The sequence below is a fragment of the Podarcis raffonei genome, chromosome 10 (assembly GCF_027172205.1).
Source record: "Podarcis raffonei isolate rPodRaf1 chromosome 10, rPodRaf1.pri, whole genome shotgun sequence".
Classification (NCBI taxonomy): Eukaryota; Metazoa; Chordata; class Lepidosauria; order Squamata; family Lacertidae; genus Podarcis; species Podarcis raffonei.
In genome coordinates, this window is record NC_070611.1 from 74,039,266 (window position 1) to 74,065,175 (window position 25,910).

The window sequence follows — 25,910 nt, forward strand, 5'->3', positions numbered from 1 at the left end:
CTTCTGGCTTAGTCGCCTTCTGCCCCTTCCCCCACCTCCCGTAAAAGCCAGCAAGAGCCACGCGGAGCGTATGTGCGGCTCTTGGAGGCTCTTTCCCCAATGAGGGAGATGGGCTGCCCTTTCCCTCCTCGGGGAAAAGCCTGCAAGCGCCACACACACGCTCCACGTGGCTCGTGAAAGGGAGTGCTGAGCAGAGCCTGGGATGCATATAGGCTCTGCTCAGCGCCCCCTTTAAAGAACATTTTTTTCTTGCACTCCCCCTCTAAAAACTAGGTGCATCCTATGGTCAGGTGCATCTTATGGAGCGAAAAATACCGACATTCCAGGGCTGGGGGCACCCTGCCCTCTTATTAAGTTCAGCATCTTTCTACAAGCCCCTCCCCCCCCGCAACCTGCATTGGAGTCCAAAAGCACCTTAGAAGCCAAAATAAGCCAGCAATAAGACCCCCACCTTCAGGGGGTCACACAGTCCAATCCAGACACAACTTCCATCTTTGCGGTATTTATTGATGTACTTGGCCAGCGCGGCAGATTGTTCCGCGCTGTGGATGGAGGCCAGGTGACCGCCGAGGAAGTAATCTTGGCAGGCAATCTGAGAGAGGGCAAGAGAAACATCATTTTTACCCAGAGAGCAGGAAATCAGGGAGGATTCCGTAAAGGGAAGGGATGAGGGAACATGCATGGAAGCCCAAAGAGTTTCCAGGTGTGAAAAAGGATCTTGGGCTCTTTCGTGGCACCCCAAAACTCAGAGTAAGCCTTTCCTGCCCTCCGTCTAAAATTGCATGTATACCTAACTGGTGCACTGATGTCACATGACCTGTACCCCCCCCGCCAAGGACAGGGACAGCCCCCTCCTTGAAAAATATGGGGGGATGAAGACCCATAAGCCCCCACTACTCGGCACCACAATACCTATGAATTAGCATATGCAGATTTGCGACAAGGGCTTGCACCATTGCTCTTCCAGCCCCCCCCCATTCTGTATTTCGTATATTTGCATATTTGTATATTTGTATATTTGTATATTTGTGTCCTCTCATATTATATCACAGTGTGGTACGTTGGCTTGACAGCCACGGACAGAAAGTCTTTACAGAGGGTGGTGAACACAGCACATGATATCATGGGCTGCCCCCTGAGCCCACTAGATGACATCGCAAGGGATCTTTGCCTTAGGAGAGCAAGGAAAATTCTCAGGAACAGTTCACACCCCGGCCAGCGCCTCTTTAATCTTCTACCCTCGGGCAGGAGATATAGAAGTATCAGTCGTACCAACAGGCTAAAAAACAGTTTCTATCCATGGGCTGTTAGGCTGCTGAATGGAAAATAATATAGTGCAACTGACTTTCAGGGTTGGAGTGTTGTGAGACAAGCGCACAGAGTGCAATGAGATTGAGTGTATGGGGGGGGGAGGCTTGGTTAATTTCATTGTACACAGTTTGTACATTGACAATAAAGGTATTATTATGATGATGATGAAGATATTTCTATTTCTAGTGCTCTGTGTTTGGATGTTTTTAAGGTTTGCTGCAGGACATTATGGGCTTGTTGTGCAAAATCGGCATATAAGTAAACCGATCAATCAATCCATCAGCCCTTGATCAGAGCCAAGAGGCCACACTTACCTCTGCCTCAGCCCAGCTCACTTTATCGCTGAAGAGTTTGTAGCAGTAGGAACCGTACGGCAACCAGTCCATGTGGCAGCAGGCAGCCTCAGCACCTGCTCAGGAAGTCAAAGGAAAAGCCCAGTCAGAACCTGGCCTGGGATTGATTTTCATTTATTTGTTTAGATATTTTCAATCCTCACTTTCATGCATCTGTATCTAGGAAGCTCACGGCACACAAAGCGGAATGAAATCAGTCCATGAATATCCATAAAATGTAACTAAAAACATAAAGGAAACATCTGCAGATAGCAGTTGGTTAAAGATGAGAAAGAGCTAAGGGAATGGAATGTGAATTGACCTTGAAAACACTGTGGTGAACTGAAGAAAGGAAGATAGCAATTAAATGGCTCAACACACCAGGTCTGAGAACAAGGTCTATGAAGGACTACACAGGTGAAATGGGTTTTATATTTATGAGAAATAACAGAGGTGCTGCATGTAAGGAAAGAATTATGGTCAGCTGCGAGAATGGTCTAACATAAAGAGAAGGATTAAGAAGAGATGTCTTGGACTGCAAGAATATCAAACCGATCCATTCTGAGGGAAATCAGCCCTGAATGCTCCCTGGAAGGACAGATCCTGAAGCTGAGGCTCCAAGACTTTGGTCACCTCATGAGAAGAGAAGACTCCCTGGAGTCTCCCTGGAGGCAGTGGAAGACAGGAGTGCCTGGTGTGCTCTGGTCCAGGGGGCCACGAAGAGTCGGACACGACAAACGACTAAACAACAACTTAGAAGAGATGAAGTGGCTACATGAGGAAGTGATGGACATATGTTTGCAACAGGAGTGGGAAACCTATTTTTTTCTAAGAAATTGTATTAAATTAAAGTAATTTGGTCTGATCTGTAATAATTTGGAAAACCAATAAAAAAATGAGAGAGGGAGAGAGAGGGAGGAGAAATTCACACTGGGAATGCCTGCCAAAGCAGCACAGTTTTCAGACGAAGGCAGGGGTGGTTCCTGACAAGCCTCTAATGGCAGGGAGTTCCACAGGGCAGGATTTGCCACACCAAATACCCAGTCAGCCAGTGAAGGTCGACTGAAGCTCGAGGGCCACATGGGGAATCACCAGAATCATCAAAGGACCCCACAGATCGAAGCGAAACATAAGGAATCAGTTCTTGAGGGTTGCAATGTTGGCGTGATACGGGAGGGAGGGGTGTCCATGGAATGACACCCAGGTTTGCACAAAGCAGGCGGGTGTGAGAAGCAGGTGGAGGAGACGGGAAAGTGGTGCAGGGAAACCAGCGAAGAATCCTGTGATCTTGTGGGGACAGAAGAGCAGAGAATTTCTTCCAGTTTAATAATTTCATCCAAGGACATGGATGTTTGAAGAGAGAGCAAGGTTTTAGGAATGCTAGAAACTTGCCCTTTCAAAAGAAATTATCCCTGGATTGCATGGGGCCACCTCAGATATGAGGCAAATGTTTCAGGTGCCATTCTTCTCGTTTTTTGTGTGAGAAACTGGCCTGCTCCCCCCTCTCAAAGTTTTGAGAGGGAAATTCCTGCAGATCCCTGTGCCCACAGATTTCTTTCTGTGGCAGCACATAATTGGTGGTGGCTGTGCAGAGACAGTTCAGCAGCACAAGATTTTCTGGAATGATCTCGTGAATCATTTGGGAGATGGCAAAATCCTCCTCCTGGGACTTTCCCAGAATCATCAGGCTGACATAAGGCTTTCTACGCCTATAGCTGTGGGAATAATAATCCAAAATGTTTATGCACACCACAACTGTACTTAACTGGAGTTGGAGAGGCAACTCTGCACTTCCCAAACTGGCATGACAGACCTGAATGCTTGTTTGTTTGTTGCATTTCTATCCCACCTTTTCCTCAAGGAGCCCAAGGTTCCTCCCTAGCTCTGTCTGGAAGGAAGGAACTCACCTCTCAAAAATGGAGCAGCAATTAGGAAGCTGAGACCAAAGAAAGCCAAAAGCCCCATCTTCAGTTTTCCTTCCTTTTCTGTGGGGAGAAAAAGGGTAAAGGTAAAGGACCCCATGACAGTTAAGTCCAGACAAAGGCGACTATGGGGTTGCTGCTCTCATCTCACTTTCAGGCTGAGGGAGTCAGCATTTGTGTGCTGGTCCCGGGGGGGGGGGTTACCGTGAGGCGTGGTCAAAGTCCGGTCCTGGGCCGAGGGTCTGGAGACTGTCCACCAAGGGGGAAGCTGCGTGGTCGGGAACTCCGGAAAGACAGGTCTGGGTGCTGGCAGAAACAGGTTTCCAACGTCGTTGCACCCGTAACCTGGGACAGGGCTGACTGGCCTTTATCTTCTCTGAGGCCAGGGGCGGTCCCGGCTCACAGGTGACCCGCCTCTCCTGGCCTCAAGGCGAGCACTCCTCCTGAGAGAAACCAGTTCCCTCCGCCTCTGTGCCCTGAGCCTCTGCAGCTCAGGAAAGGCTGGAGGGTTACTGGACCCAGGGGGAGGCTCACCTTCCCCTGACAGGGCCAGGAGAGGCGAACCTGTAGGCAATGGGTTCTCAATCACCCCAGGAGCCAGAGTGGATTCATCTGGTGTCTGCTCCTGAGGATCCGGCACAGGTGCAGGCACTTCAGATTCAAGGCCCTGCCCCAGCTCAGCCGGCCCTGGAGGCGGGGACTCCTGTGCAGGCTGGGATTCCTCCGGTTCAGCCTCTGAATCAGATTCCCAGGCTATCACAGTTTGTCCACAGACAGCTTTCCGGGTCATGTGGCCAGCAGGACTAAACTGCTTCTGGCGCTATGGGACACCATGACGGAAACCAGAGCGCATGGAAACGTCGTTTACCTTCCCACCACAATGGTACCTATTTATCTACTTGCACTGGTGTGCTTTCGAACTGCTAGGTTGGCAGGAGCTCGGACAGAGCAACGGGAGCTCACTCCATCGTGGGGATTCGAACCGCCACCTTCTGATCGGCAAGCCCAAGAGGCTCCGTGGTTGTTTTTTTTTTAAAAAATAAATTTTTATTAGAGTTTTACAAAAGAAAAAAGTAAAGATTTACAGAATAACAAAAGAGAAACCACAGATAAAAATAGACAATACAAAAAAAAAACCGCATAAAACACACAAAAAACAGCCAATTAAGAAAAAAAAGAAATTAAAAAGATAAAACAAATCCATTTTTCTGAATATCCTCAAAGTCATATGCTTATATCCTTGACCTCCTCACACCTCCCCCCTTTTGTGTTCCCATTTACATACTTAATTCAGCAAATTCTTATCCTTTTTCAAATATCTTAACTTTGTGTCATAACATATTATACCCCAATATTTTCAACCATTTATCAATACATTTTTTTACATAATCTTATTAGCTTTTGTCACTAGTTACCACTTATTACCAATCCAAGCATAATTTTAACATTCATTAATTTTACAATATTTCCAAAGATAGTCTTTAAATTTCTTCCAGTCTTCTTCCACCAACTCTTCTCCCAGGTCTCGGATTCTGCCAGTCATTTCCGCCAATTCCATATAGTCCATCAGCTTCATCTGCCACTCTTCCAGGGTGGGTAACTCTTGTGTCTTCCAATACTTTGCAATGAGTATTCTTGCTGCTGTTGTTGCATACATAAAGATAGTTCTGTCCTTCTTTGGCACCAATTGGCCGACCATGCCCAAGAGAAAGGCCTCTGGCTTCTTAAGGAATGTATATTTAAATATTTTTTTCATTTCGTTATAAATCATCTCCCAGAAAGCCTTAATCTTTGGGCACGTCCACCAAAGGTGAAAGAATGTTCCTTCGTTTTCTTTACACTTCCAACATTTATTATCGGGCAAATGATAGATTTTTGCAAGCTTGACTGGTGTCATGTACCACCTGTATATCATTTTCATAATATTCTCTCTTAGGGCACTACATGCCGTAAATTTCATACCTGTGGTCCACAACTGTTCCCAGTCGGCAAACATGATGTTATGACCAACATCTTGTGCCCATTTAATCATAGCAGATTTAACTGTTTCATCCTGCGTATTCCATTTTAGCAGCAAGTTATACATTCTTGAAAGTGTTCAAGAGGCTCCGTGGTTTAGACCACAGCACCACCCGTGTCCCGCGTCAAGGAGAAAGAGGAGATGGGGCTGAGACAGGCGATCGGTGCCCAACCTTTGGAATGCCCCCCATCTGTTATGACAATTGCCAGATCCAACCTGAGGGCCCACCCTCCTTTGTGGAGTGATCCCTCAGCTTCTTATCTCCTCTCCTCTCCTTGGGAGTCCTCTGGGTAGCTGCTGCTGCTGCCATCCCTGGTCTCTGAGCTGCCCCACCTGCCCCAAGGAGAGGTGCCTCCTCACACTGCCCCACAGGGGCCTGGGACTTGTCTATCCATTCACAACAGCAAGGGCTGGTGGACTGGCTGGCTGTGCTCCCTCACCCGCTTGCTTGCTTACTCCGAGGCCACCTCAGCTTCTGGCACCCAGCACCCCCTGGCCAGCCCCAGAGGCACCATTAGCCTGTGGATCTTGTAGCCATGGCTGCTGCAACTAACAGCTATGCAAGCCTTTGGGAGGCAGAGACGCGAGAGGGCATCAGGGGAGGAAGGGAAGGACAGAGGGACAGAGACCAGTGTTGCCCGGGAAACCCGACCATCCTTCAAGGCACCCCAGGGTGCCATGGCACACTGGTTGAAAACCACTGATCTTAGGGCATTGAGGTGCCCTCAAAACTCATACCCAGGTTGAGAGAATTCACTTGCACAGGGCAGTAGGATTCTTCTGCAGGGATTTGGCTGCTGTTGAACCCTGGACAAAGGGACCAGATTGGCTACTCACCTGTCCACCTGGACGAATGGATGATGTATCTGCTGTGGTGGCAACTCACGCTTCTCCTGAGGCAAAAACAAACTGTTCCGAGTCATTTATATCCTCCTGAGGGTTTAGTGAGAGTCTAGGGGGTTTGCATTTGCATAGATAGGAGGAAGTACAAAAGGACACAGTTGGCTTTTGTTTAAGGGCAAACATGACCCAGAAATAAGGAAACATTTTGTTTGTAGTGGGACAATAGTGTGCTTCAAACGAGTTTTATGTTGTACAAACACGAGTGTATGAATAACGTTTCCTGTTTAGGGAAGTTTTTAATGACTGATGTTTTAATGTATTTTTAATCTTTTTTTGGTAACCGCCCAGAGTGGCTGGGGAAACCCAGACAGATGGGCAGGTTATAAATATATTATTATTATTATTATGAATACTCATAGTTTCCTGAAATGTGGCCTGAAAAACCTTTGGTTCGTCTCAATTGTAGGCAATTAACTGAGTGAGTGGATGCCTCAGACTTGTCCCAACCACTGACATCAAAGTCCCGTTGAAATAATTTGCCTAACAAAATTTTAGCATATTCTTCCTAGATGGCAGCCTGGGGCTTTCCCGGAAAACATACCAGACTATTCAAACATTCCTCACCAAGAGAAAGAGGGAGAGGAGAGACCTCTCACCTTAATTCTCACTGCTCTCTGATGCCCACAACAGATCACTGAAGTAAGCAAGCTGAACACCAGCCTGCAGAAAGAGGCACATAAATAAACAAATAAATCCTTAGGGAATGTAGCAACTCCCCTATCATAGAATCACAGAATTGTAGAGTCAGAAGGGGTCATCTAGTCCAACCCCCTGCAATGCAGGAATCTCAGCTAAAGCATCCAGGACAGCTGGCCACCCAACATCTGCTTAAAAACCTCCAAGGAAGGAGAGGCCACCAGCTCTCATGGGAGTCTGTTCCACTGCTGTACGGCTCTTACTGTCGGAAAGTTCTTCCTGATGTTTACAGTGGTACCTCAGGTTAAGTACTTAATTGGTTCCAGAAGTCTGTTCTTAACCTGAAGCGGACTTTCCCACTGAAAGTAATGGAAAGTGGGTTAATCCGTTCCAGATGATGAAAAACACCCCCAAAAAAGCAATTTAACACTAATTTAATGTCCAATGAGACCAGTGACCCATAAAATGAAGGCAATAATCAATGTGCTGTACTATAAAATAAATAAGACAGTATTTCAGATGAAAAAAATTAACATTTATTTCTTTTCTTACGTGCACTTACTGTTTGGAGGGGACTCAGGGTCCTCTTCCACAATCACAATCGGCTTGGTTCCCAGCATTCGCGGAGGCCTCTGAGAGCTCCGTAGGCCCTGTGGATGTCCGGGTTTGCTGCCAGGCGGCGGCAGCCTCTGAGAGCTCGGACAACTTACTTCTGGGTTACAATCGTTCGTAACCCAAAAAAAACGTAAGGTGAAGCGTTCGTAACCCGAGGTACCACTGTCGTTGGAATCTCCTTTCTTGTAGCTGGAAGCCATTGGATCGAGTCCTCCCTTCCAGAGCAGGAGAAAACAAGCTTGTTCCCTTTTCCACACGACAGCCCTTTCCCACACTAAACATACCCAGCTCCTTCGACCATTCCTCATAAGGCTCAGCTTCCAGATCCCCTATGACAAAAGGGAGAAATATTCGGGACTTTTCACTTTAGAGAACAGGCAAGCAATGATGTGGTCGAAGTTCATGAAATTACGCAGGGCATGGGGAGAGTGAATCAGGGAAAGTTTCTCTGCTCTCTCATGACATTAGAACTCATGAGCATCCAACAGAGCTGAATTTTGGAAGGGGTATTGATGGCTACTAGCCATGAAGACTATGTTCTGCCCCACAGCTCCTTCCAAATTCCAGCTGCTGGAAACTGCAGGAGGGGAGAGCGTTGCTCTGGTGCTCAGATCCTGATGGGACATTGGCCTGATCCAGCCGGCTCTTCTTACCAAGCCTGCCCCCCAACCCCATCACCAGTCAGCAGCACCCTCACCCCACCCCTCTTGGAGGCCTGAGCTCTGCATCGCAGCTCCCAACATCCCCTCTCTTATATATTTATTTTGTACCAGGAAGTGTTTTAATTTGTTAATCCTTTGTTGCTCTAATGAGCTGTTTTGAGCTCACCCTGGTTGTTAGAAAAGGGCATGGAGGAGTCAGCTGATCTCGGAGGCTTCTGTGCTTGATTCTTATTTTTATGTTGGAGGAACTGGACACAGAGGAAGGGGATACAGTGGTGCCTCGCAAGATGAAATTAATTCGTTCTGCGAGTTTTTTCGTCTAGCAAATTTTTCATCTTGCGAAGCACGAAACCCCATAGGAATGCATTGAAAATCAATTAATGCGTTCCTATGGTCAAAAAAAGTCCAAACAAAGCCAAATTTGGTACAACAAGAGTTTATTAACTGCTCTTTAAAGTCACACATACTGTAAAGAGCATTTCAAAAACTGAAGGAACAATAAATTAAGTTTCTAAACATGACAGAAAAACATTTAAAAATCAACAAAGTGAACAGTACATTTTCTAAGATTCTGGGGGACCACTCAAAGAAGGTTCTTCTTCCACTCTTTGCTTCTTGCTGAAGAACTTGTCCATGGTCTGCTGCTTCATCTGCCTTTTCAGCACCTCCCTGAAAGGCGACATGACCCTCGTATCAAAAGAGTTCGCGAGGTCATGTACCACGTGCTTGTCAGGGTGTTGCCGCTCTGCAAAAGCCTGCACATCCTTCCACTTCATGCAAATGTCCCTCAGTTCTTTGGAGGACAGCCATTCCTCAGTTGCTTCCTCCTCTTCCAGCGAGGCCTGCTCCTGCGCAGCCTCTGCCTGCAGTTCGACCAGCTCCTGGGTGGTCAGCTCGTGGTTGTGCTCCTCCACCAGCTCGCTGACGTCCTCCTCTGTGACCTCCAGGCCCATGGTCCTCCCCAAGGCAACAATGTCCTGCACCACTGTTGACTCTGGTGCATCAGAGTCACTTGGTGCCACACAGTCCGGCCACAGGCTGCGCCAAGCGCAATTCAAATTTCTCTGGCTGATCCCGTTCCAGGCCGTGGTGATCATCTTCAAGCAGGTGACGATGTCGAAGTGGTCCTTCCAGAATTCCCGCAGGGTGATGGTGGTGCAATCAGTCACCTCGAAGCATCGCCTGAAAAGCTCCTTGGTGTAGAGTTTTTTGAAATTGGCGATGACCTGCTGATCCATCGGCTGGAGCAGTGGCGTGGTGTTAGGCGGCAGGAACATGAATCTGATGAAGCTGAACTCCTCCAACAAGTCCTCCTCAAGGCCTTTAGGATGAGCAGGAGCATTGTCCATCAGAAGCAAAGCCTTCAGCGGCAGGTCGTTGTCCAGCAGGTACTGTTTGACAGCAGGGCCAAAAGCAAGATTGACCCAGTCCACAAACAGCACACGTGTGACCCAAGCCTTGCTGTTGGATCGCCACATGACACTCAGCTGCTCCTTGTCGACCTTGTGTTTCTTGAAGGCCCGTGGGTTCTCCGAGTGGTACACCAGCAGGGGCTTGATCTTCAGGTCGCCGCTTGCGTTGGCACAGAAGACCAGGGTCAGATGGTCCTTCATGGGCTTGTGGCCAGGCAACTTGGCCTCCTCCTGTGTGATGAAAGTCCTTTTGGGCATCCTCTCCCAAAACAGCCCAGTCTCGTCGCAGTTGAAGACCTGCTGTGGAACGTAGCCCTCCGTCTTCACAGCCTCCAGGAACTCCGCTGCAAAGTCTTCAGCCGCAGGAACATCAGAACTGGCAGCCTCTCCATGCCTGACCATGCTGTGGATTCCAGATCTTGCCTTGAACCGGTCAAACCAACCTCTGCTTGCCTTGAAGACTTCTGGCTCGCCTAAGGTTCCTGGCTGTTCCCGGACGAGGTCTGCGTGCAAGGCCTTGGCCTTCTCACAAATGACGGCCTCAGTCACTGTGTCCCCTGCATGCTGCTTCTCTTCTAACCAGATGAGCAGCAACTTCTCGACCTCCTCCAGAACAGCTGGGCGGTTCTTCACGATCCTGGTGACTCCCTTGGCTGCATCAGTCGCAAGGATCTTCTCCCTCATCTTCAGGATGGTCCCGATGGTCGATGGATTCCTCTCGTACTCCCTGGCGAGGTCTGTCACACGCATTCCACCGTCGTGCTTCCGGATGATCTCCTTCTTCATTTCCAGCGTCACCTTCTCCTTCTTCCTCTCGCCGGCCTCTGCAGCAGCAGTCTTCTTGGGTCCCATGGCAGCACAGCTCCTACCTTCGCAAACTCAGAAAGAAAAAAAAGAATCAGTGCTTCACATCCAAAAAATTCAAAACACCCAGCCACCCACCACACAGAAATTCAAACACAGAACCAAGTCCTTGAATTCCAAACACTCCAACCCAAAATCCAAAAACCCCAAAAAAAGTTTTAAAAATTTAACTTACCAAATGGCTGCAGAAGAAGTTTTGGAAAATCTTCAAAAATCAGCAAAGTCTTCAAAAACCTCAACTGTTCCCCCAGCACCCACCCACCACACAGAAATTGCAAACCCCTCCCCAACTGTTGCAAACCCCTCCCCAACTGTTCCCCCAGCCAGCCACCACACAGAAATTCAAATCCAGAATTTTTTTTAAAAAAAAACAACATGGCCCAATGGTCACAGAAAATCATAAAAATGCAGAAAAAACCACACAAGCTCCCAGATTCTTTCAAACCCCTCCCCAACTGTTCCCCCAGCCAGCCACCACACAGAAATTCAAATCCAGAATTTTTTTTTAAAAAAAAAACATGGCCCAATGGTCACAGAAAATCATAAAAATGCAGAAAAAACCCACACAAGCTCCCAGATTCTTGCAAACCCCTCCTCAACTGTTCCCCCAGCCAGCCACCACACAGAAATTCAAATCCAGAATTTTTTTTAAACAACAGCAGAGTGGCCCAATGGTCACAGAAAATCATAAAAATTCAAAAAAACCCACACAAGCTCCCAGATTCTTGCAAACCCCTCCTCAACTGTTCCCCCAGCCAGCCACCACACAGAAATCCAAATCCAGAATTTTTTTTTTAAAAAAACAACATGGCCCAATGGTCACAGAAAATCATAAAAATTCAAAAAAAAAAAAAACCCACACAAGCTCCCAGATTCTTGCAAACCCCTCCTCAACTGTTCCCCCAGCCAGCCACCACACAGAAATCCAAATCCAGAATTTTTTTTTTAAAAAAACAACATGGCCCAATGGTCACAGAAAATCATAAAAATTCAAAAAAAAAAAAAAACCACACAAGCTCCCAGATTCTTGCAAACCCCTCCTCAACTGTTCCCCCAGCCAGCCACCACACAGAAATTCAAACCCAGAATTTTTTTTTAAAAAAAACAGCAGAGTGGCCCAATGGTCACAAAAAATCATAAAAATGCAGAAAAAAACCACACAAGCTCCCAGATTCTTGCAAACCCCTTCCCAACACCAAGTCCTTGAATTCCAAACACCCCAACCCAAAATCCAAAAGCCCCCCAAAAAGTTTTAAAAGTTTAACTTACCAAATGGCTGCAAAAGAAGTTTTGGAAAATCTTCAAAAATCAGCAAAGTGTTCAAAAACCTCAAAAAAGGCTACCACACCGCGTGCTATGAGTTGCTCCTCGAAGTCAAGTCGCAACTGCACCTCTTCAAGCAATGCACCCTGGGTATTAAAGGTTTTACGAAAAAGGAAACAAACTTGCAAGACGTTTTCGTCTTGTGAAGCAAACCCATAGGGAAATTCGTCTTGCGAAGCACATCGAAAAACGAAAAACTCTTTCGTCTAGCGAGTTTTTCGTCTTACGAGGCATTCGTCTTGCGGGGCACCACTGTAATCTCTTTCCTGGGCACAAATCACCTAATATAACCCAACCTGTACAAGATCAGCCAAGCCAGTTGCTATATAAATGATTAAGGCAAATCTGCTCATTTGTCAGTCAGTGAATCCATCTGTGAGTCAGAGTCTCTTGGATTGCTGGAGCAACAGAAATGCTTTCTACTTGTATACACAGTGAGGGGGGAAAGTATTTGATCCCCTGCTAAATTTGCCCGTTTGCCCACTGACAAAGAAATGACCAGCCCATAATTTTAATGGTAGGTTTACTGTAGCTGTGAAAGACAGAATAACAGGAACCCCCCCCCCAAAAAAAAACCTGCCAGAGGGCAAACGGGCAAATTTAGCAGGGGATCAAATATGTTTTCCCCCTCACTATATCTGTATCTGCAAAGCTGTATGTATAGATCAACGTCCGGAACTGTATTACTGAAGCCTTATCTTCTGTAGCAGTAAACATTTTTGAACCTTAAGCTGCCTCTGTGAGGCAACTGGAACTGGGGGCAACTTTCTGCTACTTTGGATTCCCAGCACCTTAGGGCTTCTGTTTCATGCACAGTGCTATACAGAACTGGTTCACCTGACAACATTAATGTCACGTGAGTGGAAGATGAGTGCCCTGCCTGTAGGGGCAGGGAAGGTAAAGTTGAAGCCATTTCCAGGTCCCCCTGCACCTAAGAAGAGCCTGACTGCTGGATCAGGCCAAAGGGGGCCCATCTGGTCCAGCAATCTGTTCTTCACAATGGCCAACCAGATGCCCGTTATGGCAAATCTGCAAGCAGAACACATGTGCAACATGCCTCAGTTTCTTTAAGGATAGGTAAAACTTTCTACAATGAAAATAGGCGAAATACCTTACCTAAGTGCTGTGCAAATAGGTGTGCAATGCTATGATTAGGAATAAGCAATGCAAAACTCAGGCTGCTGTAAAAAGAGACCTGGGCACTCCTTGGACACCTGCCAGCTTTCGAATCTGAATAGAGCATGTAAAGAACCAACATGCAGAAATGGAGGAGGAAGGAGGAAGTGCCAGTCCCCAAACTCACCAGGGCTTCCCTCGCAGGCTTGGTGGCAAGTCCTAATCTCCTGGTCACATTCCTGGTACTCTGCCAATCCTCCCAGATGCTTGGCATGGTCTTCAGGTGACTTTGCCTGAAAAAGGACATTGTAGAGTTGGGAAAAGTTCAGATATTTATGATCAAAATGATGTGCTCCAGGTTCACATTCTCGTAGCACTGCCACTTTTGAAAGACAATCATGATTTTTCAATCTTCATAAAAAAATTAAGTGTTGACCCTTAAAATGGGGAAACATTCCATGCCCAGACTTGTGGTTAACTTTATGACAAAGTATGTATTTTCAGCTAATGCTAGGAATTAACTTGTGCAAATACCAGATGCTAATGAAGATTATTAGTTCAGGTACATGGCTTAAAACACGTTTCTATGGAGGTGGCTGTGTGGAGTGCTAATACAACAGGATGATAAAATGAATTCATAGATATTGTGAACAGTCAAATGGCATACAGGAAGTACCACCATTCCTTCCCAATCCCCTTTTGCATTCTCCAATGTTGCTTCTGTAAAAAAACCTATAACAATGACCAGTACCTAGGTGATTGAGAAATGAGATTGCGCCGTGCATTTTATCTACAAAATGATCGAAAGACTCCCTTATGACATGTGTGATGGAAACTTGGTTGGATGAAGCAGATGGGCCTGTCCTTGCCGCTGCTTGTCCACCAGGTTTCTCATACACACAGCAGCCCAGGTCATACGGGCGGGGAAGGGGGGTTGCAGTGATTTTCAGGAAGTCACTAGTTTATAGTTAAAGGTATGGTTTTCCCAGTAGCGATGTATGGAAGTGAGAGCTGGACCATTAAGAAGGCTGATCGCCGAAGAATGGATGCTTTTGAATTCTGGTGCTGGAGGAGACTCTTGAGAGTCCCATGGACTGAAAGAAGATCAAACCTCTCCATTCTTAAGGAAATCAGCCCTGAGTGCTCACTGGAAGGACAGATCCTAAAGCTGAGGCGCCAATACTTTGGCCACCTCGTGAGAAGAGAAGACTCCCTGGAAAAGACCCTGATGCTGGGAAAGATGGAGGGCACAAGGAGAAGGGGACGACAGAGGAAAAGATGGTGGGACAGTGTTCTCGAAGCTACCAGCATGAGTTTGTCCAAACTGCAGGAGGCAGTGGAAGACAGGAGTGCCTGGCGTGCTCTGGTCCATGGGGTCACGAAGAGTCGGACATGACTAAATGACTAAACAACAATAAAAACAACAAGTTTATACCAGGCATCCTATTGGGAAGACCCAGTTTTCAGATTGCATGTTCTGGAAGTTGGGCAATAGAAGCAGTACAGGATGCCTTCTGGTGTACCAACCTCCCCGCTGCACCAAGGATTTCCTGGCCAAGCTGCTTCAGGTCGTGGAGGATGTGCTCCTGGAGACACCTGGTTTGGTTGTTCTAGGGGATTTTAACATCCATGCTATCACTTCCCTGGTGGACTCCCAGGCTGCAGATCTGGTCCTTCAGGGGCACCTGGACCTTTAGGGGCACAATTACCCCATTCAGGACCAGGGAGTCACCCCCATACTCCTGCCCCCTGTCCCCCCAAAACACCTCCAGACACTCACACAGGACCTTCACCGCCTTCACTCGTTCCGATTTAAAGGAGAGATAGAGCTGGGTATCATCTGCATACTGATGGACACCCAGCCCAAACCCCAGCAGCTTCATATACATGTTAAAAAGTATGGGGGAGAGGATGGAGCCCTGAGGCACCCCACAAGTGAGAGCCCAGGGGTCCGAACACTCATTCCCCAACACCACTTTCTGGACACGGCCCAGGAGAAAGGAGGGGAACCACCGTATAACAGTGCCCCCAGCTCCCAGCCCCTCTAGACGGTCCAGAAGGATGTTATGGTCGATTGTATCAAAGGCCACTGAGAGATCCAGCAGAACTAGGAAACAGCTTTCATCTTTGTCCCTATCCCACCGGAGATCATCGACCAGTGCGACCAAGGCAGTTTCAGTCCCATGGTGAGGCCTGAATCCCGACTGAAAGGGATTCAAATGATCCACATTCTCCAGGTCCATGCCTGGAGTTGTTCCACAACCACTCGGCACAGTATACCTGAAGGAGCGTCTCCACCCCCATCGTTCAGCCCGGACACCAAGGTCCAGCTCCGAGGGCCTTCTGGCAGTTCCCTCCCTGCGAGAAGCCAAGTTACAGGGAACCAGACAGAGGGCCTTCTCGGTAGTGGCACCCGCCCTGTGGAACACCCTCCCATCAGATGTCAAAGAAATAGACAACTATCTGACTTTTAGAAGACATTTGAAGGCAGCCCTGTTTAGGGAAGTTTTTAATGTCTGATGTTTTATTGTATTTTAATACAACCCCCAGATGGGTGGGGTATAAACAATAAATAACAAAGCTTGTGCATATGAGAATTTCTAGTTTGTAAAAAAGGCAAATAAGAGGTAACAGGATAGAAATTTATAAAACTATGAATGGTAAAGAGAAAGTGGATAGAGAACAGCTTTTCTGCCTCTCTCCTAAAACTAGAATGCCAGGTATCCAACGAAACCGAATGTTGGAAGACCCAAGGCAGACAAAGGCAAGTGTTGTTGCTGAAGGCGCTGCTCATTAATTTTGATTCATTGCTTCTGTTGCTTGCCTACTACTTCTCGTAACTTGGGCGTCCAGAAATGTCATGTCTTGTGTGGTTATGCCATGGGAACATAGACAGAGCCCCAGTGCAAATATCTGGTCAGAGGTATCAATAGCGAAGCAGAAGAAGAAAACCACCACAAAGCCAGCAACAGCACAAAGTACTGTTTTGTTCCTCCAACACAAGGAACAAGGAAATGACGTCTTGATTCTCGTTATCCCTGGGCTGTGATGGTTGGGCTGCCAAGGGTTATTAGAAAAAAGGCTATGCAATCAAATCAAATAAATGAATTGAACCCCACCCTTTCTCCCTGGGCTAATGACCACTTGACACCTTCATTTATCATCTGTCAGGTTCATGAAAAGACACCCAATGGCTCATCAGCCAACCCTTTTTGCTTTGTGGTCAGTTGTGTAGGGTTTGTTGGCTTCACCTTTGTCTACCTTCTGCATTGTCCTCTTCCTATAAATATGCCATGGGGTGGACAGCACTTTGCACAGGCTGCAAGATTCGCCCTTGACTCCAGATCAGCCACAGCAAGACAGTTGGAGAGAAGGACACAGGTGAGACCCATCTACCTCTTTGCCATTGCAACCCTCAAAACAGTCTTGCGTTTCCTAGCAGAGAAACGGTTCGTGAAAACAGGTCAGCAGCGCCACAGACCTTGGGGAGAAAAGGATTCTCCACTGGCCTAGAATGTATTTTACTGGAAGGAAGAGCAAGCCAATAACCGAATGGGCACCCCTTCTGGGCCAGCAGGAACGGGGCAGGACTGGGAATGTAAGATGGCAGCGATTTCTATTATAGCCTGCATTCCTTGCAAGCAGACCTGTTTCCATTCTGCTGCAGTTCCGTCTCAGTTTTTGTCGTTCCTCTCGCCGTCCGCTTTTTAGCGTCAGCTGTGTAACTATTTATGCAACTTACATCCATGCCAATGTGAAGGAAACATCAAAACAGTGTAAAAGAAAAAAAGGAAAACCTCACAAACATCGTTTCATATCGTTTGTGAACTTAAAAAAAAATACTGAATATATCATTCACATTTGCTTTACTGGTTGCTATTCCTGACCACAAACCATCTCAGGAGCGGCAGCAATTTCTGATTCCTTTTCTGTATTGGGCAGAGTTCTCTGGCATCACTGGGCAGGGCTTGGGGCGGCAAAAGAAAGGTTGAAACACAAAGACTGAGGAGGCAGGGGAGGAGGAAGGGGGCGGCGGGGGCAGTCCGCCCCGCGTATCACCACTGAGGGGGGTGACAAAATGGCATGCGACACTCACCGGAGGGCTTGCAGCACGCCTGAGCCACGCATCTCTCCTGGGAGTGACACGGTGGCTTGGGCATCCACGGGCTCCATGCTGCCCCAAACGGTCCGCCCGCTGCCTCCCCCTCAGCTGTAAGGCTGCTGAATGGGGGGAGGCAGGCAGATTCTGATAGGTTTCTATTTATTGCCACTGTGCAGTGCTTGGAGTCACAAGACTCTGTTTACATTCCAGAGACTCCAGGCTGTTGGAAGTCTCACGGGAGACGGATGTTTATATTACTGGTTTCCTGTTCCTTTGTTCCCGTTGCCTCTCTGTTCTCACAGAGAGAGGATGTATTTTTCTTTTCTGTCTGCATAGTTAGAAAATAAAACTCTTAGCATGTAGCTCATATTTCTCGTCCTTCCGCATTCTGCTGTATACTCTGCATAATGGGGGAGCGTGCCTGGAGCCTCATCAAAGGCTCAGGTCGTTAATCAAAGTCGGAGGACTCGACCGGAGGAATAGCTCGGCCGAACGCAAGTCCGACAGATTCCTCGGAGGCCCCATGGAGCATCCTGCCCTGGCTCACCCAGTCTCATGGGCCGCTGGCCCCACCCCTGGGCGCAGGGCATGCACGCCGCCCCAGGTGCCCAATTGGCTTGCTCCGCCGCTGCCTGCAAAGGCTTGTATGATCCCACACTGAGCCCCATAACCTCAGTGCAGAGCCAAGGCACAGTGTAAGCCGACCATTTTGGACTGTTCCACTGGGGAGAAAGACGCATAACTGTGGCTGCTCCCCCCTCTCTGGAAACACAAGAAGTGGTTGTTGTTCCCTAGGTCTCTCTCTGTCCCCTGAAAGGTAGAAAAGAGAGGCAGAAAGGGGAGGAAAGAGGCAGTCCGTATTTTAGCAAAGGCAGGAATTAATTTTATGTGTTCCAGAAACAGAAACCAAACTGGGTTACTTTTCCCAGTAGATGTTCTCTCGTGGAATATAAAGTACCATATTCAGGGGGTGTAAAAGCCTCTTCTTCCAGTTTAGGGTCCTAGTGTTCAAAATGGTATTGCCCCCAAAAGCATCTGGAGATTTTTCTTACAAACCGCAACACAGCTAACTTTGCTTTTCATATGACTTGAAAAATATTGAACCTGGCTGCTGTGCTGCAGCAATATTTGATGTTGTCAAAGCAGATGAGATAGTTTGGGTCTTATAAGCAACTTAGCATTGCCTGTTTTTTGAATTTTGAATGATCACAAGCTCAAAGCCCAAAAAATACACACACACCCTGTGCCACACAATGGACCCATCATTTCTGGAAATGCCATGCCCTTAGCTGGGATGAATGTTGCTGACACTTTCTTTTCCCAGGAGAAGCAGAAGATGGGGCAAGTGGTCTACCTTGGACTCTGCCTGTTGGGCTGCCTTATCCTGAACCCTTTGGCAGAAGGTGAGCATTAGTAGAAGGGGAAGAAGTGTTGGTGCTGACCTTTAAAGCCCTAAGCAGCCTCGGTCCAGTATACCTGAAGGAGCATCTCCACCCCCATTGTTGAGCCCAGACACTGAGGTCCAGCTGGTGGTTCCCTCGCTGTGAGAAGCCACGTTACAGGGAACCAGGCAGAGGGCCATCTCAGTGGCAGTGCCTGCCCTGTGGAACGCCCTCCCACCAGATGTTAAAGAGAAAAATAACTACCAAACTTTTAGAAGACATGTGAAGGCAGCCCTGTTTAGGGAAGCTTTTAATGTTTGACACACTATTGTATTTTAATATTTTGTTGGAAGCCTCCCAGAGTGGCTGGGGAAACCCAGCCAGATGGGCGGGATATAAATAATAAATTATTATTATTATTATTATTATTATTATTATTATTATTATTATTATATCACAAATCAGATGTGGAAAAGCCCCTGCTGGAGCGGCATAGACAACACTGTGCTGCAACCATTTTGGCAATAACGTCTGGGTTCCCATAAAGAGGGGTGTGAGCCAATGTCAGGTCAAGGGGGAAAGCTTAGTTTGGAAAGAGCCAGAAGTTACCTCCCGATTCCTAACGCCAGGGCTTCCTCGAGGGGCTCCATCTGTCAAGGAAAGGGTTGGTGGTCTGCGGCATCTATTCCAGTCTCAATCCAATTCCTCACAGGTGCCGCCAATCGCACCCAGAGCCCTCGCGCTCACTGCCCTGCAGGAGCCCTCTTCTACAGAAAGTACTGCTACGAGTATTTATTTATTTTTATAAGATATTTATTAGCATTTTCCATTTTTTACAAACAATAAAAAAGAAAAAATTAAAAAGAAAAAATAATAAAAAAACACACAACGTTCAAAACTTATTTTTCAATCACATCTTTCACTGACCTCCTCATACCTCCCCTTCTTGTATTCCAGTTCAAATTGTTTATCCAGCAAATCCTTATCTCCCAGCATTACAATTAAACCCCTTATTTTCTAACCATCCTCTTATATTATTGTATCTTAAAGTCTTGATTATATACCAAGAAAAAAAGGACAATTTTTTCATAATCTTATTACCATTACAGCTAGAAACCAATTAATTTCAATCCTGCATCATTCAACATTCATTAATATTGCAATATTTTTGTAGATAGTCCTTGAATTTCTTCCATTCTTCTTCTGCCGACTCTTCTCCCTGGTCACGGATTCTGCCAGTCATTTCTGCCAATCCCATAAAGTCAATCAATTTCGTTTGCCATTCTTCCAGAGTGGGTAGATCTTGCGTCTTCCAATACTTTGCGATGAGTATTCTTGCTGCTGTTGTGGCATACATAAAGAAAGTTCTATCCTTTTTCGACACCAATTGGCCGACCATGCCCAAGAGAAAGGCCTCTGGTTTCTTCAGGAAGGTATATTTAAATACCTTTTTCAATTCATTATAAATCATTTCCCAGAAAGCCTTAATCTTAGTGCACGTCCACCAAAGGTGAAAAAATGTACCTTCATTTTCTTTACATTTCCAACATTTATTATCGGGCAAGTGATATATTTTTGCAAGCTTGACTGGGGTCATGTACCACCTGTATATCATTTTCATAATATTTTCTCTTAAGGCATTACATGCCATAAATTTCATTCCTGTGGTACACAACTGTTCCCAGTCAGCAAATATAATGTTATGTCCAACATCTTGTGCCCATTTAATCATAGCAGATTTCACCGTTTCATCCTGAGTATTCCATTTCAACAGCAAGTTATACATCTTTGACATAATCTTAGTTTTGGGTTCTAACAGTTCTGTTTCTAATTTTGATTTTTCCACCTGGAAGCCAATTTTCTTGTCCAAATTAAACGCCTCCATTATCTGAAAATAATGTAACCAGTCTCGCACTTTATTTTTTAATTTCTCAAAACTCTGAAGTTTCCATCTATCTCCTTGTTCCAAAATCTCCCAATATTTCGGCCATTTGGCCTCCATATTGAGCTTTTTCTGAGCTTTCGCTTCCATTGGTGACAACCACCTTGGGGTTTTATTTTCCAATAGGTCTTTGTATCTTATCCAAACATTAAACAATGCTCTCCTGACAATATGGTTTTTAAATGCTTTATGTGCTTTAACCTTGTCATACCACAGATATGCATGCCACCCAAAAACATTGTTAAAACCTTCTAAATCCAAAGTGTCTGTGTTCTCAAGAAGTAGCCAATCTTTCAGCCAGCAAAATGCTGCTGCTTCATAGTAAAGTTTTAAGTCTGGCAGGGCAAATCCACCCCTTTCTTTTGCATCAGTTAATATCTTAAATTTTATTCTTGGTTTCTTGCCCTGCCAGACAAATTTAGAAATGTCTCTCTGCCACTTCTTGAAACAGTCCATCTTGTCCACAATTTGCAATGTTTGAAACAAAAATAACATTCTAGGCAATACATTCATCTTTATAACTGCAATTCGACCCAACAAGGAAAGCTTCAAATTTGACCAAATTTCTAAATCTTTTTTCACTTCCATCCAACATTTTTCATAATTATCTTTAAACAAATTCCCATTTTTAGCTGTCATAATGATCCCCAGGTATTTCACTTTATTCACAACCGTTAAACCTGTTTCATTCTGAAACTTCTCTCTTTCAATCGGTGTTAAGTTTTTCTCTAAAACCTTAGTTTTTGACTTATTCAGTTTAAATCCTGCCACTTGGCCAAATTCTTGAATTAGTTCTAAAACTCTTTTAGTACTAGATTCTGGCTCCTGTAAGGTCAAGACTAGATCATCTGCAAATGCTGCTACGAGTATTTTAGCTCCAGCCGCTCATGGGATGATGCTGAGGTAAGTTGGGGGAATGAGAAGAAATAAGAAAGTTACTAAGAACTTCACATAGCAAAAGACCAGAAACATACCTTTTGGGAATATTGAATAGTGATATTTCTAGAGAAAATACTAAATTCTTTCTGTGGCGAGAATCCTGGTGGCTAAGTACTGGAAGAGGAACCAGGTACCGACCAAAGAGGAATGGTTATGTAAATTATGTGAATATTTGGAACTGGCCAAATTGACGGACATAATAAGACTAAAGCCAGTGATTACAGTCAAGAAGGAATGGAAGCGCTTGAATGATTATTTAGAAAGACAAGGTTCTAATGTAAAAATTTGGCTGTGCCTAGAATGACCCTTGAGAATGGAAAAGGGGAAACATACATATATGCATACCTATATATTATGATGAAATAATACTGAAATACAGATAAAATATTAAATGTGAAAGTAAATGTTGTGAGAGTGATGGAAGTCTATTACTACTATTATTTTGTAAAATGGTGTTTATTGTATTGAAATATTATACTTTTCTTTATTCTTTTACTGTCTACTTTTCTTTGCATTCCCCCCCCCCTTTTCTTCTTTATTTTTCCCTCTTTATATTGTTCTTTATGCATGGTTTGGTATTGATGTATTTATTTTGCAATAATGATAAAAAGAGTTTTAAAAGAGAGAGAGAGAGAGAGAGAGAGAGAGAGAGAGGAGCAAGGGCCGACTCCTTGGGAATCCTGGCTCTGGGCAGCATCTCACTGGTTTCCCCCTTTCTTCTCCCTGCAGGTCAGTTGCCAGAGGAAACATGGGTCCCAGCTGGCCTCCATTCTTTCTGCAAGGGAAGCAAATGTGGTTTACAGTTACCTGCGACAATATGGCTCCAGCAACGTCTGGGTCGGCCTGGTAGCTGACCGTGGTACCTTGGTAGGTGCCTTTAGGACTCTCTGAAGATGCTGACTGTACGAGCTCCTCAGCTCCCTTGAGGTCCTTCAGATGTAGCTCACCGGCTCTCACTTCACTCTGAAACCACTTCTTCCCCAAACGTCAAACCTTGAAGTCCTCAATTGGAGATGGGATTATTTCTCGGAGTGGCTCTGTGGGAGGTTCAGAAGCTCCAGCTCCAGATCCTCATTGCCTTTCCTCCTTCCCAACTCTCATTGTGCTATCTATAAAGTCACAGATTCTGCCCAAAACCGTACTAATTGTCAGTCCCCTTTTATCTTTATGGCTCCAGCTGCTGGATACTCAAATCAACTCATTGGCTTTGTCAGTTGTGCTGATTCCCCAGCTGTGTCCTCTCTGGGGATGTGGGGAGCAATGGGCTTGCATTCCCCCTTTACCACAAGACCTTCCTTTCTCCTTCTCTCTCTCCAGAATATGATCTGGAAATGGAGCGATGGATCTGTCTTCTCTCAACCCCTCTGGGATGGCCGGAGCATCAGCAACTCAATCTCTTCAGACGAATGTGTCTCCGTTTCTTATTCAGGTATGCAGGAAGAGAGACTGGGGAAGGAAACCCCATTCCATTCAAGGAATTGAGGGGAACTAAAACAAAGCCATCCTCAGACACTCTGAATTTTGCAATGCAGTTCTCCAACCAAGTGTGTGCAAAAACACATATACTTGGATAAAGGTAAAGGTAAAGGACCCCTGACATTTAAGTCCAGTCATGAACGACTCTGTGGTTGCGGTGCTCATCTCACTTTACTGACTGAGGGAGCAGGTGTTTGTCCGCAGACAGCTTCCAGGTCATGTGGCCAGCATGACTAAGCCGCTTCTGGCGAACCAAAGCAGTGCACAGAAACACCATTTACTTTCCTGCTGCAGTGGTACCTATTTATCTACTTGCAACTGATGTGCTTTCGAACTGCTAGGTGGGCAGGAGCTGGGACAGAATAATGGGAGCTCACTCCGTCGTGGGGATTCAATCCGCTGACCTTCCGATCGGCAAGCCCAAGGCTCTGTGGTTTAGACCACAGTGTGCTTTAAAATGCTAACATCTGCAAAAGTAACATGCAAAGGTCCGTTGAATATGGGGAAATTGCTTGGGTAAGAGAAAAAGGATTAAAGAAAGTGAATAATAAGAAATTGAAATTAGGGGTTGCTGAGAAAGTTTAAAACAGGGATGCAGAAAAGGGAGGTATGGGGAAGTCGTTGAAATAAGGCTTAAGAAAAAGAGGTTATGAAATTATACGTGTTTATATGTTTGTTTGTCTATGTATTGTCAGTTTTAATGTGTTTTAATTCATGTTGGAAAATCAATAAAAAATTATTAAAAAAAAAAGAATATGGGGAAATTGTGTTGCAAAAGTGTGTTGACTGGTTGATAGTAAAGGTAACGGGACCCACCCCTGACCGTTAGGTCCAGTCGTGGCCGACTCTGGGGTTGCGGCGCTCATCTAGCTTTACGGGCCGAGGGAGCCGGCATACAGCTTCTGGGTCATGTGGCCTTAAAATGTTGATGAATGTTCAGGAGGAGCTAAATAATCAAACCCACCAAGAATCACAAACTGATGTGGAAATATAGAGAACTCAAGAATGGGGAAATGGGAAACGGGCAAAAAATGAAAAGGACAGACTTACTTATTCCTGTACAGAAAGGACTTGGCAAGGAAACTGAGGACAGGGAGAGATGGGGCCCCAGAGAGAGAACTCCACTAGTTTCCTCTTTACACTTGGCACTTCGTATCACCTGGGCTGCATTTTTGTTTTAGAACTGTTACCTCCATTGGGGTCGGTGGGCAAAGTATAGAGTGGTTCTTTGGCCCAGAATAGGGCACAGGGAACTCTGCCCCATGGAAAAAGTTGGAACTTAATTTAAATGCAGAATTCAGCTTTTTGATGGGTGGCTTCAGTGAAGTTTCATTCATGCAGGCATGGGGAATGCTAGAAAACATCTCAACCATCACAAAGATCTCACAAACCAAGGGTTCTGTATGACACACAGACAGACAGACAGACAGACAGACAGACACCCTACTGGCAAAAGCAGAATGGCTTGTTCAAAATACTTCTGCTTACGTTTTTATCAAATCTCTTCATTGCTTTTCCTCGTAATTGTCTCCCTCTCCAAAACAGGGAAGGAAATACTTGATTTACCCAAAAGGAAGTCTACATTTTCTCTCAGTTTCTGGACACTCCCTAACATTCTCTCTCAACCTTCTGCCCTGCAGGTTCCCAGAAATGGATCCAGCGTTCCTGTACGACTACCTTGCCATACCTTTGCAAATACAAGGCCACCGATTATGCCTGAAACCCTGGGCCTGAGAGGCACACCCACAGACCTCCAGCTTCCCAACAGGTCCAAGGCCAGCCCCCTTTCCCACCTGCTCTGTCCACCTGCAGGAAATCTATTCCCTCCCCTCCTCTATTGGCCTGGAGCAGAAAAAACAAGAGGGGCTTCCCCAAATAAATCCAGTTTGGACTCTTGATTCCACTAAGACCTAGCCTAATCCAAAGCTTGAGGCTGTGAGCAACAGTACATCTCTCCAGAGTAGGAAGTTTGCCCCATGAGATATGAAACCTGTCTCACTTTTCTGCAAAGAGATGAGATGCTTTTGTGGACTGGTTAGCTGAGTAAACAAAGCTTTCCTTGTGCTTTGCAAAGTGATGGGGCCAACTTTGGAACCCTCTTTTCCCAGACCACATCATTGAAATGCAAACCTTTGCAAGCTGTCTGCCCCCCCCTCTCTGGCCAGCTCCCGTCTTCCTCCGTAGTGACAATAAACCTCTTTCTGTGCAAGCAATTCTGTGATCATGTCCTCTGTCTTCTTGAAATAGTTGTTTATTGTGACATTCAGATCCCACCTTTCCCCCCTCCAAAGGTCCATGTGGCAGGCATGGTTCTCCCTCAACCCCATTCCATCCTCACTACAGCCCTGTGAGGTAGGCCAAGCTGAAAGATCACGATTGGTCCAAGATCACCCAGCAGGAGCATCGTAGCTGTGTGGGGATTCGAACCCTCATCTCCCATGTCCTATGAGTGCTAGAGACAGAATGCCACACGGACACAGGCCATGGGGGGGGGCGGGTGTTCCAGCCTTAGGATACCAGCACAAGAACCTGAAGTCCTGCCTTTGCTACTTCTGTAGGGATCCCCAACCAGCCATCAATACATTTTAATGTACAGTGGTACCTCGGATTAAGTACTTAATTCGTTCCAGAGGTCTGTTCTTAACCTGAAACTGTTCTGAACCTGAAGCACCACTTTAGCTAATGGGGCCTCCTGCTGCTGCCACGCTGCCAGAGCACGTTTTCTGTTCTCATCCTGAAGCAAAGTTCTTAACCTGAAGCAATATTTCTGACCTCCCCAAATTTACAGACTGTGTGTGAATGAGAGTTTGAGGGTGGGATTACAGTTTACGGCATCCCTGTGATTTTCTCCACCCATAACATTTCATGAACTGATATTGCAGTACGAATTCCAATATAACTACAAAAAAACAACAATATAATAAAAATGATTGTAGTATTTCTACCTTACCTA

The 25,910-nt window shown here is 45.9% G+C and overlaps 2 protein-coding genes across 2 annotated transcripts; one reads left to right on the top strand and one right to left on the bottom strand.

Annotated features, from left to right (window-relative positions):
* Positions 1 to 415: 415 nt before the first annotated feature.
* LOC128422532 (C-type lectin lectoxin-Thr1-like) lies at positions 416 to 6,468 on the bottom strand. Its single transcript, XM_053406626.1, has 4 exons — positions 6,423 to 6,468; positions 3,551 to 3,628; positions 1,626 to 1,720; positions 416 to 592 (listed from the first exon to the last, which is right to left on the bottom strand). Exons 2-4 carry the CDS (start codon positions 3,606 to 3,608, stop codon positions 416 to 418), a joined length of 330 nt encoding a protein of 109 aa, XP_053262601.1. The 5' UTR covers positions 3,609 to 3,628; positions 6,423 to 6,468.
* A 9,745-nt stretch (positions 6,469 to 16,213) lies between these two features.
* LOC128422021 (lithostathine-like) lies at positions 16,214 to 25,170 on the top strand. The gene is made up of 8 exons (XM_053405471.1): positions 16,214 to 16,497; positions 18,543 to 18,621; positions 19,313 to 19,388; position 19,892; positions 21,410 to 21,445; positions 22,211 to 22,348; positions 22,799 to 22,910; positions 24,598 to 25,170. Exons 1-8 carry the CDS (start codon positions 16,405 to 16,407, stop codon positions 24,675 to 24,677), a joined length of 615 nt encoding a protein of 204 aa, XP_053261446.1. The 5' UTR covers positions 16,214 to 16,404; the 3' UTR covers positions 24,678 to 25,170.
* Positions 25,171 to 25,910: the final 740 nt, after the last annotated feature.

What these genes read in the sequence shown, in the direction of transcription:
- LOC128422532 (XM_053406626.1), bottom strand. Translation starts at nt 3,608, where the DNA reads ATGGGGCTTTTGGCTTTCTTTGGTCTCAGCTTCCTAATTGCTGCTCCA. An exon ending in TGCTGCTCCATTTTTGAGAG is followed by an intron (nt 1,721 to 3,550) that starts GTGAGTTCCTTC and finishes CTTCCTGAGCAG; the next exon opens with GTGCTGAGGCTGCCTGCTGC. An exon ending in TGAGCTGGGCTGAGGCAGAG is followed by an intron (nt 593 to 1,625) that starts GTAAGTGTGGCC and finishes GCCCTCTCTCAG; the next exon opens with ATTGCCTGCCAAGATTACTT.
- LOC128422021 (XM_053405471.1), top strand. Translation starts at nt 16,405, where the DNA reads ATGCCATGGGGTGGACAGCACTTTGCACAGGCTGCAAGATTCGCCCTT. An exon ending in CCTGAACCCTTTGGCAGAAG is followed by an intron (nt 18,622 to 19,312) that starts GTGAGCATTAGT and finishes AATTCCTCACAG; the next exon opens with GTGCCGCCAATCGCACCCAG. An exon ending in TAGCTGACCGTGGTACCTTG is followed by an intron (nt 22,349 to 22,798) that starts GTAGGTGCCTTT and finishes CTCTCTCTCCAG; the next exon opens with AATATGATCTGGAAATGGAG.